We start from the raw sequence: 16,927 nt of genomic DNA, 5'->3' as shown, positions 1-16,927 counted from the left end.
TACCCGTATTCGCCTCAAGAACCGCAGTAATGGAGTCCTGCTTCTCTCGGAGCATTACTGATTTATTCCTTTATGTGGCGAAATAATATATTTCTGGGGGGCCGTTATTTTATCGAGGCGAATGGGTGTCTAAAGCCGAAAACATATATAGTTACTTTCTCCGGCAAACTTACCTCGTAATGACTACTTTGTGCAGAGCATGAATCCCACAAGGCAGTGTTCTTGGCCCTACACTTTTCTCCTTGTTCATCAACGATCTTATTCCCCATATAAGCTCAACTCATGTACTGTATGCCGATGACCTCACACTTGTTAAACCGATTAAGTCAACTAAAGATTATGATGACCTTCAGCAGGACCTTGACAGGGTACACATATGGACCACCGTAAACAAACTACCCCTTAGCGCCTCTAAATCTAAATCAGTGTATTTCACAACCCAGAGAAAGGTGCCATGCCCCCTTCCCCTCTTGAGGATCAACGACGAAGTTATCAACCGCAGTGACAACGTCAAGATACTTGGAGTGACTCTGGACACCCGATTCTTCGATAACTTCACCTGTCAAGTCCGGTGTCCCACAAGGTTCCGTAATTAGGACCACTTCTATTTCTTATATATATTAACGATCTTCCCACGCATGTATCTTCTTCTATTAGCCTATTCGCTGATGACTGTGTAATTTATAAGGAAATCATTAACGACTCTGACATATCTGCTCTTCAGACCGATATTAACAACGTCACCCGCTGGTGCGATAATTGGCTTATGGAACTTAACACCTTTAAATGTAAATCTATGAGAGTGTCCCGTCAAAATAACACTTGTCCCTCCTACTGTATTAATAACTCCACCTTGCTTTCTGTGTCAACCTATAAATATCTCGGTGTTCATATAACTAACGATCTCTCCTGGAACATCCATGTCGACTATATCACTAACAACGCTAATCGGTTATTAGGCTATCTCAGAAGAAACTTTTCCCTTGCCCCTGTTTCACTTAAACTTCTCCTATATAAAACTTTAGTGCGCACCAAGCTTGAGTATGCAGGCTCTATCTGGAACCCTGGCGTATCCCTAGCATCATCCATTGAATCCATTCAAAATCGCTCCGCACGTTTTATACTTTCTAACTATCACCGTACAGCCAGCGTCACCTCCATGAAAGCGTCTCTACATTTGCCCAATCTCTCCTTTCGTAGAAAAATAGCTCGCCTCTGCTTATTTCACAAAATGTATCACTCTAACCCAGCACTTCGAGCCTCATTAATTTCAGAACCATCATACATATCGCCGCGCACCGATCATCCACTAAAAGTAGGAATCCCCTACTGCATCACTTCCACCTTTTATGCCTCCTTCCTACCTCTGACCTCCGTCGACTGGAACCGCCTTCCCGCATCCGTAGTCTCACTTACTGACGCTGCTGATTTTAAAACCGCCATAACTGATGTTCTTAACAATGTTCCATAGCGATTCTGTACCTTGTGCTTGTTTGTTTTTTGCGTTTTGTTTTTATTGTTTACCTTATATTGATGTATATATTTCCACTCCTCTCTGTAATGCCTTCGGGCCCTGAGAGTATAATAAATGAAATGAAATGAAATTAACCTTCTCAAACCATGTTCCTTTCATTGCATCGCGTTCCCGCCGTCTGCTGGGGTTCATACAAAATATCAGCAGGGGCCTAGGACCCATCGTGAAGGCGAAACTATACACCGCCCTTGTTCTGCCCATCCTAGAATATTGTTCACCCATCTGGTCCCCTCGATCCACGTCAACACAAGACATTCTGGAGCGGATCCAGCGGAAAGCCGCATACGGGGTCTACGCCCGGAGTTCCCCGATCCCTCGTCTCCAACCAAGCGACATTTCGACGAGCCAGCTACTCAGAACCTCAGGATGGACAAGCCTCGCTACCAGGAGAGACATGGCCACCCTGAGACTTTTAGCAACCATCATTGGGCCAGGGATACCCCAAGATGATTACCTGATCAGAGTCCCACGCAGGAACCACCGTACCGGTCATCTGGAGCCCCTGCTTGCAAGAACTGAGCGCCACGCGAACTCATGCCTCGTCCGCGCTGTACAACTATGGCGTTCATTGCCACCAAGAATTGTCAGCATGTTCAAGAGTGACAAACCGGAAATACTGGAACTTTGTCGCGAGGCTGGAGCACACCTGCGATCACACGCATAACCCTGCCCCATCCCTCACGGTGCATCACTGCCCCGCCCTTCATTATACCTCACTGTTCATTAATCACTAACATAATCACCCCCTCTAGACGGGCCTCACAGGCATTATTGTACGGGCTACACGCCTTTCTGTGACGCCTGCGTTCACGAGCGCAAATAAATACCAATACCAATACCAATGAATAATATGCTAAACTTGCTTTTTTTTTCTTGATCAGACAACGAGTATAAGTATGTTACCTTTTCGTGCGATTCAAAAGAAATGTGTTAGCTCTGCTTGAAAGCAGCGCGGGAGTTTCTCGTTACTTTGTGTCGTTCTTATGAAACAGTAGGCGATTTTAATATGTTTTCGTTGTTGCTAATTCTCCGCTTTTTAACGTCGTTCCTTCGGAGATGACGATGACGACGACGACGATGCCAGGAAGCTATACCGGGTGACCGGGGCGCTACGTTCTAGCCCTGGACGTCAATGCATCGGGGGTGGCAGCAGTCTACTTTGACTGGGCCACCGCCTGGAGCCGCTGCCTTCAACGAAGCGAGCGAGCGCACCATCAATCTCCAGGGCTTTACCATCCAGAAGGTCCACTGAACTGCCTACCGAAGGTCACCTTGGCTCGCTTGCCTACTGGCCTGTACCGCCGCCGAACCTCCAAGACGGCGGATCAGAAGAGCACGTCGTCCTCAACACCATCAAACTGCCAAGGCTTTCCCACCGCACAGTGAAGCCTCCGGACATCACCGTTCGCCCAGGCACTTCTTACAGCTGGTAGAAGTGTCTTGGCAAACCCCAAAGCAACGCTGCTTGCGATGTTGAGAAGGCCGCGTCGTCCTCCCCCCCTTGTATATATCATCTCATAATCATCATCACTAGACGTGGCACCGCGGGCCTCCATGGTACGGGCTGTCGCCTTTCCGCGGTGCCACGGCTCTCCTAAGCAAATAAAGATTACAATTACGATTACGATTATTCTCATCATTTTATGGTCTATCTAGCGTCTTCTCATAGTGCAAATTACAGGAGCGAGCTGGACTAAAGACTAGGTTGGTTCATTGTGTTCTACACGTTTCCCTCCTGAAGAAACTACATACTAGAGGTGTCGGAATAGTAAAATCGAATATCGAATCGAGCGTGAACGCCACAAATTGTATTCGTAACGTTCATAAAAGCCCGCATACCTAAGGAAAAAGAAGACCTACGTGTTTATTTTTTTGCAGAAGAAAAAGAAAGATAAGCACAGATAAAAAGAGCGTTGAAGACCACACTTTAGCAACAAACTTATCAAACAGCTGACTGATGCATCCACTCATCCACATGTGAATATGCAGTGTGCGTGATAAATGAATGGATGTGACTGAACGTTTAAATCGAGTGACCACTTGCGTCACCTAGCCCTACACTCTTAGAAAAAAGGGTCAGTATAGTCCTCCCTAAAGGGAGGAACGCTCTTGACACATATGTTCCTTCAGAAAGGGAGAAACTTTCGTCCCTTAAGCAGGGGAGGAAAAGTTCCTCCGTCGACTGCATCTCATTATGGCGGCCACGAATCGAGCAAATCCAGCTCGGTAAGGCTTAACGAGAACACTAAGTCTATTGCACGAAGCGAGAGGAGCAGGAAATAAAAACGTAACACGAGCTTTCCGCGAACTGTATTTATTTCCGAAGTTTCTTTAACCCTGCAGGTAAAGAAACTTACGTTTCGAAAGCATGCAGTCACTCAGTCTTCTCATCGTCAGCACTGCGATGTTCAACGGAGACAACCGGCACTCAGTTCGCGCACTTTATGTCCTACCTTTGCTATTCCTCGAGCCACAATTCCTTCGTCAACCGTTGCGTCAACCGCACATCACGGAGGAGTGAAAATCATTCGCCCACAAAACCAAAAGCCGCTCTCAAAAAAAAAGCAAATCCGAAGCAACCTCTTGGCTTATCTCAGCACGGTAACACGAAATTATGGCGTAGCCGCGTAGCGTAAAAGGATGTTAAATCGCTTGCCACCAGATGGCAGGGTCAAGCAGAGTAATCGCACGTAGCTAGGCTAGGTGGCGCTAGGTACCGCCCAATTCATGTTTTACAAAAAAATATTTTTATTTCCTTACGCCACAATTGCGTGGCCTTTTCTACGGAATCTCTAACACGTTGCGCACACTACAAACATCAGGTCAACATATATTGAACGCGTACACACGCATCGCACATACAATCATCAATACAACAGCACACTACCCCGATCACTACTACGGAACCCTGCGTTTCCGTCTTTTATAGTGGTAGTTTTGAACGTACGGAATTTTTCGGTGACTCCCTAAGCAAAAAAAAATATTCCGAACATGTTCATTTTTTTTCAGCAATGTCATACATCTGAGGCTATTTTTAATGGCTCAGGGGATGAATCTCTTATTAAAAAGAGGACGCTCGATCATGCCATAATTATTTGAAAGCCAATAAATCGAGCCGCTCCAATGTGGTTCCAAGCCATGAGTTTGTTTTCCCGCACGGCCCTTCGTAGCCAGTATTTATATTGTAGTGTTCGTTTTTCTATTTGTGCTGTTCGCGCAAAGCTGCAATTGCCGTCTTGAATTAATCTGTGTAGAGCGGATATCCACTCAGCTGGAAGTGATGCTTCACGGGCACAGAAATCGCTTTTCAATCAACTTGAATGCAGTCAAAGCCGCGACTTGCGACAACTGTGTACGGAGCTGCGCCGTTGCGAGCTCGAAAACTTCTAGCGCTCATCCCAGCGCGCCACTTAGAGGGCAGTTTCTACAGGAACCGTAATATATTTAAACACTAAATTAAAGGATAGCGTTTTTTGTTTTTTTTTCGATTTTGCCTGTCTTTTTTTTTTATGCTAAACTTCCATTATAAATATACGTACTTTCCGTCATACTTTCGTAGTGTTGCCTTTTCCCCAGAGCGCAATCGCTCTCGGGGACCGACAGTCACATTGGCCACTGTACGATAGGAGCTTACCGTTCAGACCAGCGTTCCAACATGACTATCCACACGTCGATTGACTGCACCTAATCTCTCAAGTGGTTTTAAACTCTTTAATGTAAAGCGGAATGTCATCCTGCGACACCCCGGCCCCTCCGAAAACGGCCCGACCAGCGGCATCAATGCCCGACAGTTTACGTCATCTCATCTTGTTGTTACACCACTGATACGCGAACACACGGTCACATCGGCGATAATTCCAGTCTTCTGTTCACAACCCACAACACTGCCATCACAATGTCGCTGACACGAAGAAATACAGAACCACGTTGACGATGTTGCTGACACGCAGAAGAATCACGTTGAACGCCGGTTGGCACTCGGCACGGGACAACGGAACCGAGCTCAGCGCGGAAGGCACCCAGGCAGCCGGCAGGAAAACCTGCCTTCCTTGGACGCAGTTCCCGCGATTTCCATAACGTCGAAAACGTCGAAAACGTCGACATAGCTCCTCGTGGTTTCGCTGCTGTAGTTCCGCGTGTGTCCCGCAAATTGGAGACGGCCGTCTTACCCAGTGTATGTAGCGCTGCTGGCACTGCTCCGGAACTTCGCTGTTTCTAGCGGCTTCGTTAGCTCGTTTGATAAAATTAGTGGTAAAAACGTCAATGCAACCGAAATGTTCTGCACATTTAGACTAGAAGACGGAATTACAGGCGGCCTTCGCTGCCGCTGAAGCTCAATCAACTCAACATTAATTTATTAAACAACGTGCGCGATGTGCTCGAAAAACGAAACCGAAAGAAGATGGGTCGGGAGGGCGAAAGCTTTCTCCGGTCTGCCTGGAGAAGGAAAACGTCTCGGAGAATGATGACTTTAATTTTCCTTTCATCGGTCTGGGTTTGTTTATATGTGTTTTGGTAAACAAAAATAAACAAAAAACTTTACAAAAAAAAAAAAAACAACAACAAACAAAAACCCCACTTTTCTGGGGATTGAACCGTTCACCACTTGGTCAGTAGCGCGATGTTCTACCCCTGCGCCAACTGAACAAGGAGGAACTTGCCCTCTTCCTTTCATCTGAACTGCCGTTCCTCCCTTCTCTGGGCAACTTGTCCGCAACAAGGAGGAACAGTCGCTTTTGCTACCTTTCTCCTCCCTTTTTTCTTAGAGTGTAGGGCCTCAGTCGACTTGCTGGGAGTGACGGGCTGGATGAAGCGGTAGGTTCAATTATTGCTGCGATTTAGGTGATAATTTGGCATGGAATACATTTAAATACCAATAATGGGCTTATGGTATGCGGAGCTGACTGCAGGCGACTAAAAATCTTTAGATTAGGAATGGCGGCGTATTCGGATTACGGGTTTCCCTCGAGCATATCCCAGAAGCTGGGGACATTACTGTTTCGTTTGAGGAAGGAACACCAGAAACAACTACTTCCTGTCAAAATGGTCAGCTAACCAAGGCTTCTAAAAGCAGACTTGACTTAGGCCCAACACAGGTATTCTAAGACTATTTCAGCATATGAAAACTTTTTTTTTAATACTTCCGAATGTTTGCCAGTACTACTGACAGTCGATGTATCGAATTAGTCGAAAAATCAAATACAGGGAATTCGAAAGTCGAATGGAATTATTCGGACACTCATTATTTGTTTCAAATTATGATAGTAAATATTCGGGCACCCCTACTAAATACATTTACTCCTTCCTTCATAAAAAAGTAACAAAAATACGCTACATTGTTCCATCTCTTAAAATGTAACAAGGTCGTTACTTTAGTACAGAAAAACGTTACCGGGTACAATAAGGTTACTTTTAACACGTTACTTACAAATATGCGCGCGTCATGGCACAGACTTGTGCTTTACAAAAATATTGTAGTCAAGTTACTCTTTCTTAAATACTTCTAGGAGTGTCTCTTACGAAGATTTTCAAAAGTCAGTATTAGTACTGTAGCAAATAAAACCTGTTTGGCGAGAAACGGAACCCTTTTTGTTTTTTCCACCGCAAAAATAAACTGCGCATCGCCGAACGCTGTTTCTGTCTAAATGTAGGACAAAAAGTTAAAATCAAAAGCCGTTTTTTTTGTTGTTGTTGTTCGTTACACGCGATTTTTGAAAACATCTTACGAAGAAATGGCGACCAACAGAGCCCAACGCACGGCGATGGATGGCGGAGGCAACAGGAAGCGCGCTTAATTTTCTCACTGAAAATATCACAACATAGCCTATAAGGCTATAACTTTACAATAAGACAACGGTAAGTTGTGAAGCTTTAGCAACTGATCCCCTACCGCTAGCGCTACATATGGGAAATGACTGAGCGTTCGGCAATACGCAGTTTAGTTTTGAACTGGGAAAAACACGGGTGTCTTTTCTCCCAAACACCCGGTATTTCCTAGGGGAATTTACATATTCACATCTTAAATTACTCGCAAGTTTCATTCCGCCCTTTTTTAAGCTGAAGAACAAACTTTTATTGTTTTGGATATGCGCTTTGCGTCTCAGTCCCGCGCTTGTACGGACAGGAGCAAAGACACACGTTTCAAGAAACCAGTGTTCTTTGAGCAAGTAAGGCCTTCTGGTAACGGTGGTTTAATATTCGTTCGCTGTGTAGTTGGTTATTCGACTGATTTGTAAATAAATCGTTACTTCTGACTAAAGAGTTCCTTTCTTGACATTTGATACTGTACCCAAATGCTTCTCAGACTTCAGAATTTAATACTCTACTACAATGCTTCTCAGACCTGAGTATTTACTACCGTACTCAAGTACTTTCAGACCCGAGTATATAGTACTCTACAAAAATAGTTTTCAGACTTGAGTATTTAGCACTGTACTCAAATATATTTCAAATTTGGGTATTAGTGCTGTACCGAAAATCGTTTTCAGACTTGTGTATTTAGTACTGTAGTCAACTACTTTTCAGACTTGGTTATTAAGTACCGTACTCAAATACTCTTTAGTCTTCAGTACTTAGTAATCTACTAGAATAGTTTTCAGGCTTGAGTATTTTGCACTCTACTGAAATACATTTCAGACTTGTTTATTTAGTACTGTACTCAAATAGATTTCAGACTTGAGTATTTAGTACTGCAGTGAACTACTCTTCAAACTTGGGTATTTAAGTACTGTACTCAAATAGTTTTTAGACTTCAGTGTTTATTAATCTACTCAATAGTTTTTAGACTTGAGTATTTAGCACTGTACTCAAATATATTTCAGATTTGGGTATATAGTACTGTACAAAAATAGTTTTTAGACTTGTGTATTTAGTACTGTGGTCAGCTACTTTTCAGGCTTGTGTATTAAGTAGCGTACTCGAATACTTTTCTCACTTCAGCATTTACCGGGTGATTCAAGGAGACGGCAGGCTCTTTAAATCGCAGCGCGATAGGTTAAGAAACCGAATTTTGCGGTCGATTTAAAGAGCCTGCCGTCTCCTTCAATCACCCGGTAGTACTTTACTGGAAAAACTTGTAGGCGTAATGTGCATGAAATTTTTTTCCGACTTGAGTACACAGCTCAGTTTATATTTGTTGTCGAGTAATCCTTTTTTTTTTTTAGTTTGATACAAGTCAGCTATCGGTGATGATATGAGCTGCAGCAAATCTCTAATTCTAATTGATGAAAGCCCTACAGCGCAAAAGAACGAGATACAAACAGAAAGGAACCCACGTTCCACAATGCTGTGGTGGGTTCCTTTCTATTTGTCTTGTCCACTTGCGCTAGGCGTCTTTTAACATGTGCGTCACCAAATTGTTCAAGCTTCAATGATTCTCTGACGTAACTTGTAGTTGTTTAAAAGCATTTCGCTCATATGCTATCGCCTGGAACGCGAAGGTGATGTCCGGGTTTACGAACACTTTGGCAAATCGAGGCACATCGAAGCTGGTGGGGACCCCAGGCGTAAATGGAAGACCGAGTGTTGCAGACTGCTCGGGGGAGAGTGCATCAGAAAAAAAATAAAAAATAAAACTGCGCAGTGCCAAAGCGTTCGTCGTAATTAGGGTACTTTGTCTATTTAATGAAGTCAATAGACTGTCATGATCCTGTCGTGGTTTGAGTTCGCCCGGCTTCGATTTTTTCGACACTTTTACGCAGAATTTGACAAGAGCGCAACTCAAATTAGACTATTTAATGCAGGCGTGGAAGTTAAAAACAAGCTGACGCCACTCAGCGAAAAATAGGTGCAATATATGTCGCGTCCCTTGTCAAATTCTGCGTATACATCAGCCCCATGATTGAGGAACTAGCTGGAATATGTGGAAAGAAAGGGGAAACCTTGGGCATGAGTTCTAGTAGTGACAAGTCTTGAGTAAGGGTGTTTAACGACAAAAAGAGGAAACCCCTGAGGATTCAACACATTGTAATAGACCATGCAGGAAAATACAAGTATATGAGAGTCTGGTTCACTGAAGAAAGGAAATATCAACATTAGAAGAGGGAAAAAATGCATCTATCACAATCCTCAAGGCACTATGGAACTATAATAGATTTGAAGTGATTAGAGGTATATGAAAAGGAGTGATCGTACCAGGACTGTAGTTTGGCAATGGGTACTATGCATGAAATCAGTGGTTCAAACAGGATTAGAACTTCGACAAAGAGGCGTAGGTCGACGGACTGGGAGCACATGGAAAGACACCAAATGAGGGAGTACATGGTGACATGGTCTGGTTGTCTTTTGAGAGCACGGAAGCAATTAGTAAGTTGAAATTTGAACAGAGGTTAGGACCGAAATGGATGATACGCGGTGGGCACGGTAGGTGTTCAAGTATTTATTCAAAAAAAGTTTAGATACAAACTGGACAAACCGAATTCGAAAGCTTACATTGAAATACCTACACACTAGTGATGGGGCTGAGCAGACTACTTCAGTGGAAAAGGGGGTGAAGGAGGCAGATAGGAAAATGTGGGAGGAAAGAATGCAGGAAAAATCAGCTCTAATGATATACAGCTCACAAAAACAGGACTTAAAGGGCAGCTCCGCCGTCAATTTGAGCGTTTTTATCAAAACATATTTTCGGAAAGGGTACTAAAAATTTAGCCTATAGCAGCGGTTAAATCATGAAAAAAGTGTTTACATAATTTATAATCGTTAAAATACGCTGAAACCGATACCGAAACAAACTTGCCACTCGACTGGTCCGCCATTTTGACGTGACGTCCCATATGGTATAAACACTCGCACGTGTGCAGTTTGAGCCTGGCCAGCCTGGCAGCAGGTTACTGTTTTGTGTTCGTGCCGCGGATAAAAATGGACTCATCAGGCTCGTCTGAATCGAGCAACGATGAGGATATGCTGCTAGATGCTGAGGACGATGACGATAACCCGTTCTCATACGATCCGCCGGCATCGCCTCCGAGAAAACCGCCAGCGGCGGCTGCATGGCTGCATTCGTGATCCGCCGCCATGTAGACCCAGATGCCGCTTCCGAAGCGGAATGGTAAGGCAGCTTTTGTTGCTAGCACGCCAAGAAAAACTGATCGACGTTATGCCTTTTAATTGGAGGCACTTTTTGTTATATCTTGGGGTCTGACAATAGACGGTTTTAGTCGACCGTGTTTTCAAGCATCGCTTCCACACACAACGCCAATTTCCTCCAGTCGCCATTACGCGCTCTTACATAACTGTATAAACCGATAACATAAGCAAAAAGCAGACAGTCGCTGGCACCAACTAGCTACAAAGCAAGCACCCTGACCAACATGTGGCGTCACGGCAACGTCAGCGCCATCATGGCAGCCTCCGTGTGCCGCTCTTGCACAGTGTTGCCAGTACGGCTGCAGCAAGTGATTTGGGTGTGTACATGTAAATTTCAAAATTCATTTTCTTCTAAAAAAAATTAATATTTTTCCGAGATATTTCGTACACATGCCCAGGAAGGGCATCCAAATACATGGTGAAAATTTTATAGAAATCGGTGACCATCAAAATTACGGCGGAGATGCCCTTTAAGAAAAAAAAAATGTGTTTGACAATTCACTGGGAAGTTCTTCATTGTTTGAGGCGAGAACGGGAGTTTCGAGGACGAGGACATATAGGGCTAAATTTCAGGAGATAGACAGATTATGTTTTGCCTGCCATAATGATAGCGAGACACTAGAGCCCTTGGTTTTTAAGTGCACGGGGCTTCGCCCCACCCTCCCTGAAGGGGTAACGGATTTGGCCGGAGCCCTCGACTTTGCTGGCGACGGTGGAAGGATGGAAGAGAAAAGGATTACAGTCACAAAGAGGTGATTAGAAAATTGGTAGAAATTATACAGGGAAAATTGAATGATGCGCAACTACCCTACTGAACAAAATATTAAATGAATCTATATAAGAACTGATGTGAACCATGGAAAAACTGACATGCGACATACGAAACTGATATGAAATATCCAAAAACTAGTATGCGACATAGGAAACTAATGCGAAATATTCAAAAACTGAAATGCCACATATAAGAACTGATATGCCTATATAAGTTATAATATGAAAACGTGTCCAATAACATATCAGAATTATGTTCATATAATCTTTTTCACTATAAGACGTGCCGTGCGGGGAAGCAAACACGTCACTTGGAACCACGGTGGAGCGGCTTTTTTATTGGCTTTCAGATAATTACGGCATCAGCGTTTAATTTTTACTGAGAGATTCATCCCCTGAGCCGTTCAAAATACTCTCAGAGGTATGACATTACTGAAAACAGGTCAACATGTTTGGAATATTATATATTGCATATGTGGTCACCGAGAAAATACGTAACTTCAAAACGACCAGTATAAGGGTGGAAACGCAGAGCTCAGAAGTAGTAATTGGATGTGCTGTTGTATTATATCACTACAAAAGACCTAAATAAATTAGTTATCTTCAAGAAAAATCGTCAATAAATAGACTCTTACAGCGTGGTAGATCGCATAGTTCAGTAGGAGAACTTAGCATAGATGGCAGATTGGTGTCCGAGGCCGCGCTGGCTGAATGTTTTGATTCCCATTTCGCAAATCTGGCGTCCAGCTCATACTGTGAGGCAGCTGTGGACGGTATTTCACGAGGAATCAATGAATCTATCTTCCTTGATTTTACTAGTTATGATAAAGTGTTTAAAACATTAATGGCCCTAAAAATAGCAAAACATGGGATAATGATAACCTCCAAATTAAACCTATTAAATATATTCTTGACATTATTGCGCCATATCTTGTACACATCTTCATTTTGTGTTGTCGTGCGGAGATTTCCCAAGGAAAATGAAACTTGCAAAAGTGTCAGTGCTGTATAAGGGCGGTGAAAAGAATCATTTCTCTAATTATAGACCTCGGTCCTACCTATTTTTCTAAAGGGCTCGAAAAGATTATTTTGTTTCGTTTAGATAGTTTTTTGTCAAACACTCAGTACTTTCTGAGTCTCAGTTCGGTTTTAGAAAGGGAAAGTCGACGGAATCCGCACTCCTTTTACAAAAGTAAATATTATACATAACATCGAAAAAAAACTTTTAAAGTTAGGGATATTTATAGATTTTAGCAAAGCCTTTGATTGCATTAATCACAAAATACTTGTTGACAAATTATACCAGTACGGCATTCGTGGTCCCTTATTTTCACTTTTGTGTTCATATCTAGAAGATCGTATGCAGTGTGTGTGCATTGATGGGCATTTATTATCTTTTATGCCGATCAGATATGGTGTCCCCCAAGGCAGCATATTGGGGCCCTTACTGCCTAATATTTATATAATGATATTATGAATACTGATGAAGACGCTCCTTTCATAATGTATACGTACGACACCAGTCTGTTCCTCCCTGACGCGGATGCGGATAACTTAATAATCAAAGGAAATGTCATGCTCTCCAAATTTGCAATATGGTCAAATTCAAATGGGCTTGATATTAATGAAACCAAAACTAAAGCAATTATATTTAGATCAATCAAAAGACATGTAGCTCTAAACAAAACTCTCCAGTTTAATTCTAAGCCAGTTGAACTAGTGAAAAATCATAAAACATTGGGTGTTACATTTTCAGAAAACTTGTCTTGGGATGAACATATAAATCATATTACTAGTAAATTCTCAACATCGTCGGTATTATTGCTCGATGTCGTTTCATTCTCCCCAAAAATATAAAATTACAAATATCTCATGCATTATATAAATCTCAAATAACGTATTGCCATTTCATTTGGGGTACGACGACAGAATCAAATCTAAACAAAATACTATCGCTTCAAAAGAGTGTTACGCTTTATTGGAAACGTTCAATATTTATTCCATACCGAATCATTATTCCAAAAATACAAAATTATCAATACATATCGATTGTATGAATACGCTCTGACTAGGTCATTTTGTTTTTCATCATCATCATCATCATCATCACCAGGCCTACATCAAATTTAACCAGAAATATAACCACCATCCGCACCCGCTGCTCGGAGGAATGGAGAGTGCCCGTTATCGTACAAATTACGGCTTGCAGTCCCATCATTATAAACTACCCACATTACGCAATAAATGTTCTTTAGATAATCTTGACATTTATAGTTTAATCGTAAATCAATATACCTACTTTTTGTATAATATGTATTAAGTTATGTTAACCTTTTAATTAACGTGTTTTGTGCACATTTATTACCCTGATTGTTTTTCCTGCATCTCTGTCAACATCTGCTAAGCTCTCGGGGCCCGGACCTCGTCGAGCCAACAAAGATTGGATTTTTTGTCCGTGGCTCCGGCATCTGTACTTGCAGATGCAAATAAATGATTGTATTTGATTGGATTTGTTTGTTGTGCCGTGTATGTGTATGCGCTCAATGCATATGTTCAGGTGATACTAGTGGTATGCGTAATGTATCTACATGTGTGTATAATAAAGGTGCCCGAAGTGATGGTGGCATGAGCAAACTTATTTTTGTAGCATATAAATTGGGCGGTACCTAGCGCCACCTCGCCTAGCTGAAGCTTGTAACTTGTTATATGCGACATATGAAACTGATATGAAACACACAATAAGTTTTGATATGAAAAACGTGTCCAATAAACATCTCATAAATGAATTCATATAATTGTTTTCAGTAAGATAACTATCACAGCTGGAAAGAGCCGGGACAGAAAAACAATTTCCTCCCGCTCGGCTCTGGCCCAAAGTCCCGTGCCCCCGTGGGTCCGGTGCTTTGGTAACGCCGACAAGGTCTGACCAGGGGAAAATTAGCGACTCCCTCGCCGGGGGGAAGAAGGGGGAGGGGGGTTGTTTCTAGTTTTTTGGCCCCCAAAGGTTATCCGGGTGATATCCCACACCGTCTGGTAATTGTCAGGGGGAGACAATTGGCTCAGAAGGGTGGGAGGAATCATATGATTGTCTATTTCTAGACTTTGGCTATGTGGCGCAAGCTACCGCCCGTAACAAAGGGTATAGCCATTAACATCCATCCACCAATCAATCCAAATTATGAAAAGCTCAATAACAATAATATTCCTTAGTTCCCAGTACATGTAATTGTGGAGTTCAGAAAACAATCTGCGCTAGACGGCTTGACGAGTTTTCAACCGAGTACACATGCTTGTGCTTGCTATTGTACTGTAAAAAAATATCAAATACTGCGTAAGTTATATCTCATTAAATTCTTAAGATAGGTGTGTAGAAGTCCGGCAAAATTCTTCAGAACCTTAACTTTCTTGAGTTTCGCAACACAAGTTCGAAGGCTCTGCCTAACCAGTCGACCTTAGGTGTGACTAATAGTCGCAACATTTCTACAGCTGTCATTAGGATACTGTTATGAAGACGACCCTAATAACCGTACAATCTCTTTTGCTTTTATTTTTTTCGTAGGGCATGCTTGCATTAACTGCGCCCGTGCTGCGATTTTTCAAGTGACCCGTTATTCTCTAAACGGACGAGCCAACGGCGAAAAATATCTCGTCTATGCCTTTTCTACAAAATTTATCACTTCAACGGTTCACTAAAAGATAAATTATTCCTTAACCCCGCATATATCTCTTCAAGCATTGATCATCGTTTCAAGGTCGGCATTCCTCACTGTGAGACATCAGCATACAACGACTCCTTCTTACCAAGAACGTCTTCTGAGTGGAACCAGCTTCAGGCATCTTTAGCAGCTATCCCATCACTCGATTTATTTAAAGAAGCACTTACTAATCACTTCTGTTAATATTTTGTCGAACTGATTGTGTTTTAATCACTGCCTTTTACGTTTGTATTTTCTTTTGAGTGAATTCTTATATGCCCCGCCCCCTCTGTAATGCCCTATGGGCCCTAAAAGTATTGAAATAAATAAATAAAACGCCAGAAACTAAAAAAATAAGAAAGAGTCCCGCATCGTTTTTTCAAGCCTACACCACAGCGCTACATGAAAATGGCGCTGGCCATGCTAATGTAGCGTTGACTCGCGCTATATTAGTGATACATGGCTGCAAAGTTACGTTCAAATCAGTGCTGCTTCAGTGCTGCTGTGAATGGCTAGGTTGGACATTTAGATGCATGCTTTGGAAGGTCATGGAAGTGACGTTAGGGTTTCTGATTGGTGAGAGCAATTGGGTCTACCAATCAGACGCCATCACTTTACTTCCGTGACCTTTTAAAACGTATATGTAAATGTCCAACCTGGACATCTTGCTGTTAAGTTAGAGCTGCGATGCATGTGTGAATTTCTAAAGGGGTGTCCAAACAGGACACTACAAAACGCACGACTCCGACAAATCTTGAAAATTGAAGTGGACGCTTCTATTTTTACGATTTGTCGGAGTCGTGAAAATGTTTGCAGGAGTCGTGAAAATTTGTACGATCACGACTGCTCTCCTCGTCAGATTGACGTCACACGCCACCTTCGTCTGCCTCACCTCGCCAACGCCCTCGCGTACCGCCGTCGCCTCGGCTCGAAGGCCAAGGAGGTCCGGCTTCGGGTGGATTTGGGACATTCCATGCGTCGAAGGGTGCGTTTCGCCCGCCTCGGATCTGCTTTCTTCGTCGAGATTCACTTTCGTCGTGATGGCGTCCGACGCGGTTCCGTATTGTGAGCGGAGGCCTTGAGCGACTGACCGACCGCCAACAAAGCGTGTGAGTGGCTCTCCGGACCCACGTGATGAGCAGAGCAAGGCCGCCGTGGAGGAAGCAAGGGGGACATTTGTCGGAGGGAAGTTTCCCTTCGGGAGCTTTGACGGAGGGAAATTTCCCCCGACGGCCGGAAGCGGAGCGCGGCACGATTTGCCGGAGTCGTGAGTTTTGTAGTATCCTGTTTGGACAGGCCTTTAGTTGCCCACGCGACTAATTTCGCTTACACCATTCCTTGAGCCAATATACGAATCAGAACTTGTGCACCGCGTGCCGTCGTCTTTTCGACGCATTCCGGCAATCAGACGTACAGTAAAGCGCGTGAAGGAGCACCTGCGAATAACAGTCATATCCTGCCGTTCGCTGGTGTTCCTTCGGGATTTTAATTCGGGGTATGGCGTCGGCAGTTGCCGGCGTTCGCGCGCGCGTATAGTCAGAAGACGCTTCGTTGCCAGCTTCGTTGCCATGGTGACGATGACCGCAGTAGGCGGACTTTCTCGTGAGTAGGAGACGGTTGCGGGGCAACATCAGGTGCGTACTTGGGCCTTTTTCGCCTGAACTTTTGAAGGGCGGAAAGCGAACGCAAAGACTTTAAAAAAAGTACAGCACGCAGATGGTTGATTTTCTACGGCGCCTAATATTTTGACCAGTCTTAGACGAAGGGCATGTCGCTCGTAGACCGCCTCTATTATTGCAGATGACGCTCGTCTCGATGAGGATGCGCAAATTTAGGTCTTCAT

At 43.4% G+C, this 16,927-nt stretch overlaps 1 protein-coding gene across 1 annotated transcript in view; it reads right to left on the bottom strand.

The window, feature by feature from the left end:
* Positions 1-2,027, bottom strand: part of LOC120836166 (paired box protein Pax-1-like) — a gene marked incomplete at its 3' end in the record, with an annotated part of 35,978 nt that extends 33,951 nt beyond the window's left edge. The window contains exon 1 of the mRNA XM_040211706.2: positions 1,989-2,027. Within this exon, the coding sequence (XP_040067640.2) occupies positions 1,989-2,027 (39 nt within the window). The remainder of the gene's footprint in view (positions 1-1,988) is intronic.
* Positions 2,028-16,927: the final 14,900 nt, after the last annotated feature.

Source organism: Ixodes scapularis, unplaced genomic scaffold (genome assembly GCF_016920785.2).
Source record: "Ixodes scapularis isolate PalLabHiFi unplaced genomic scaffold, ASM1692078v2 PGA_scaffold10__122_contigs__length_95168666, whole genome shotgun sequence".
Taxonomy (NCBI): domain Eukaryota; kingdom Metazoa; phylum Arthropoda; class Arachnida; order Ixodida; family Ixodidae; genus Ixodes; species Ixodes scapularis.
Note: the sequence above shows the minus strand (reverse complement) of the source record. Positions and strands in the feature narration are given on the sequence as shown.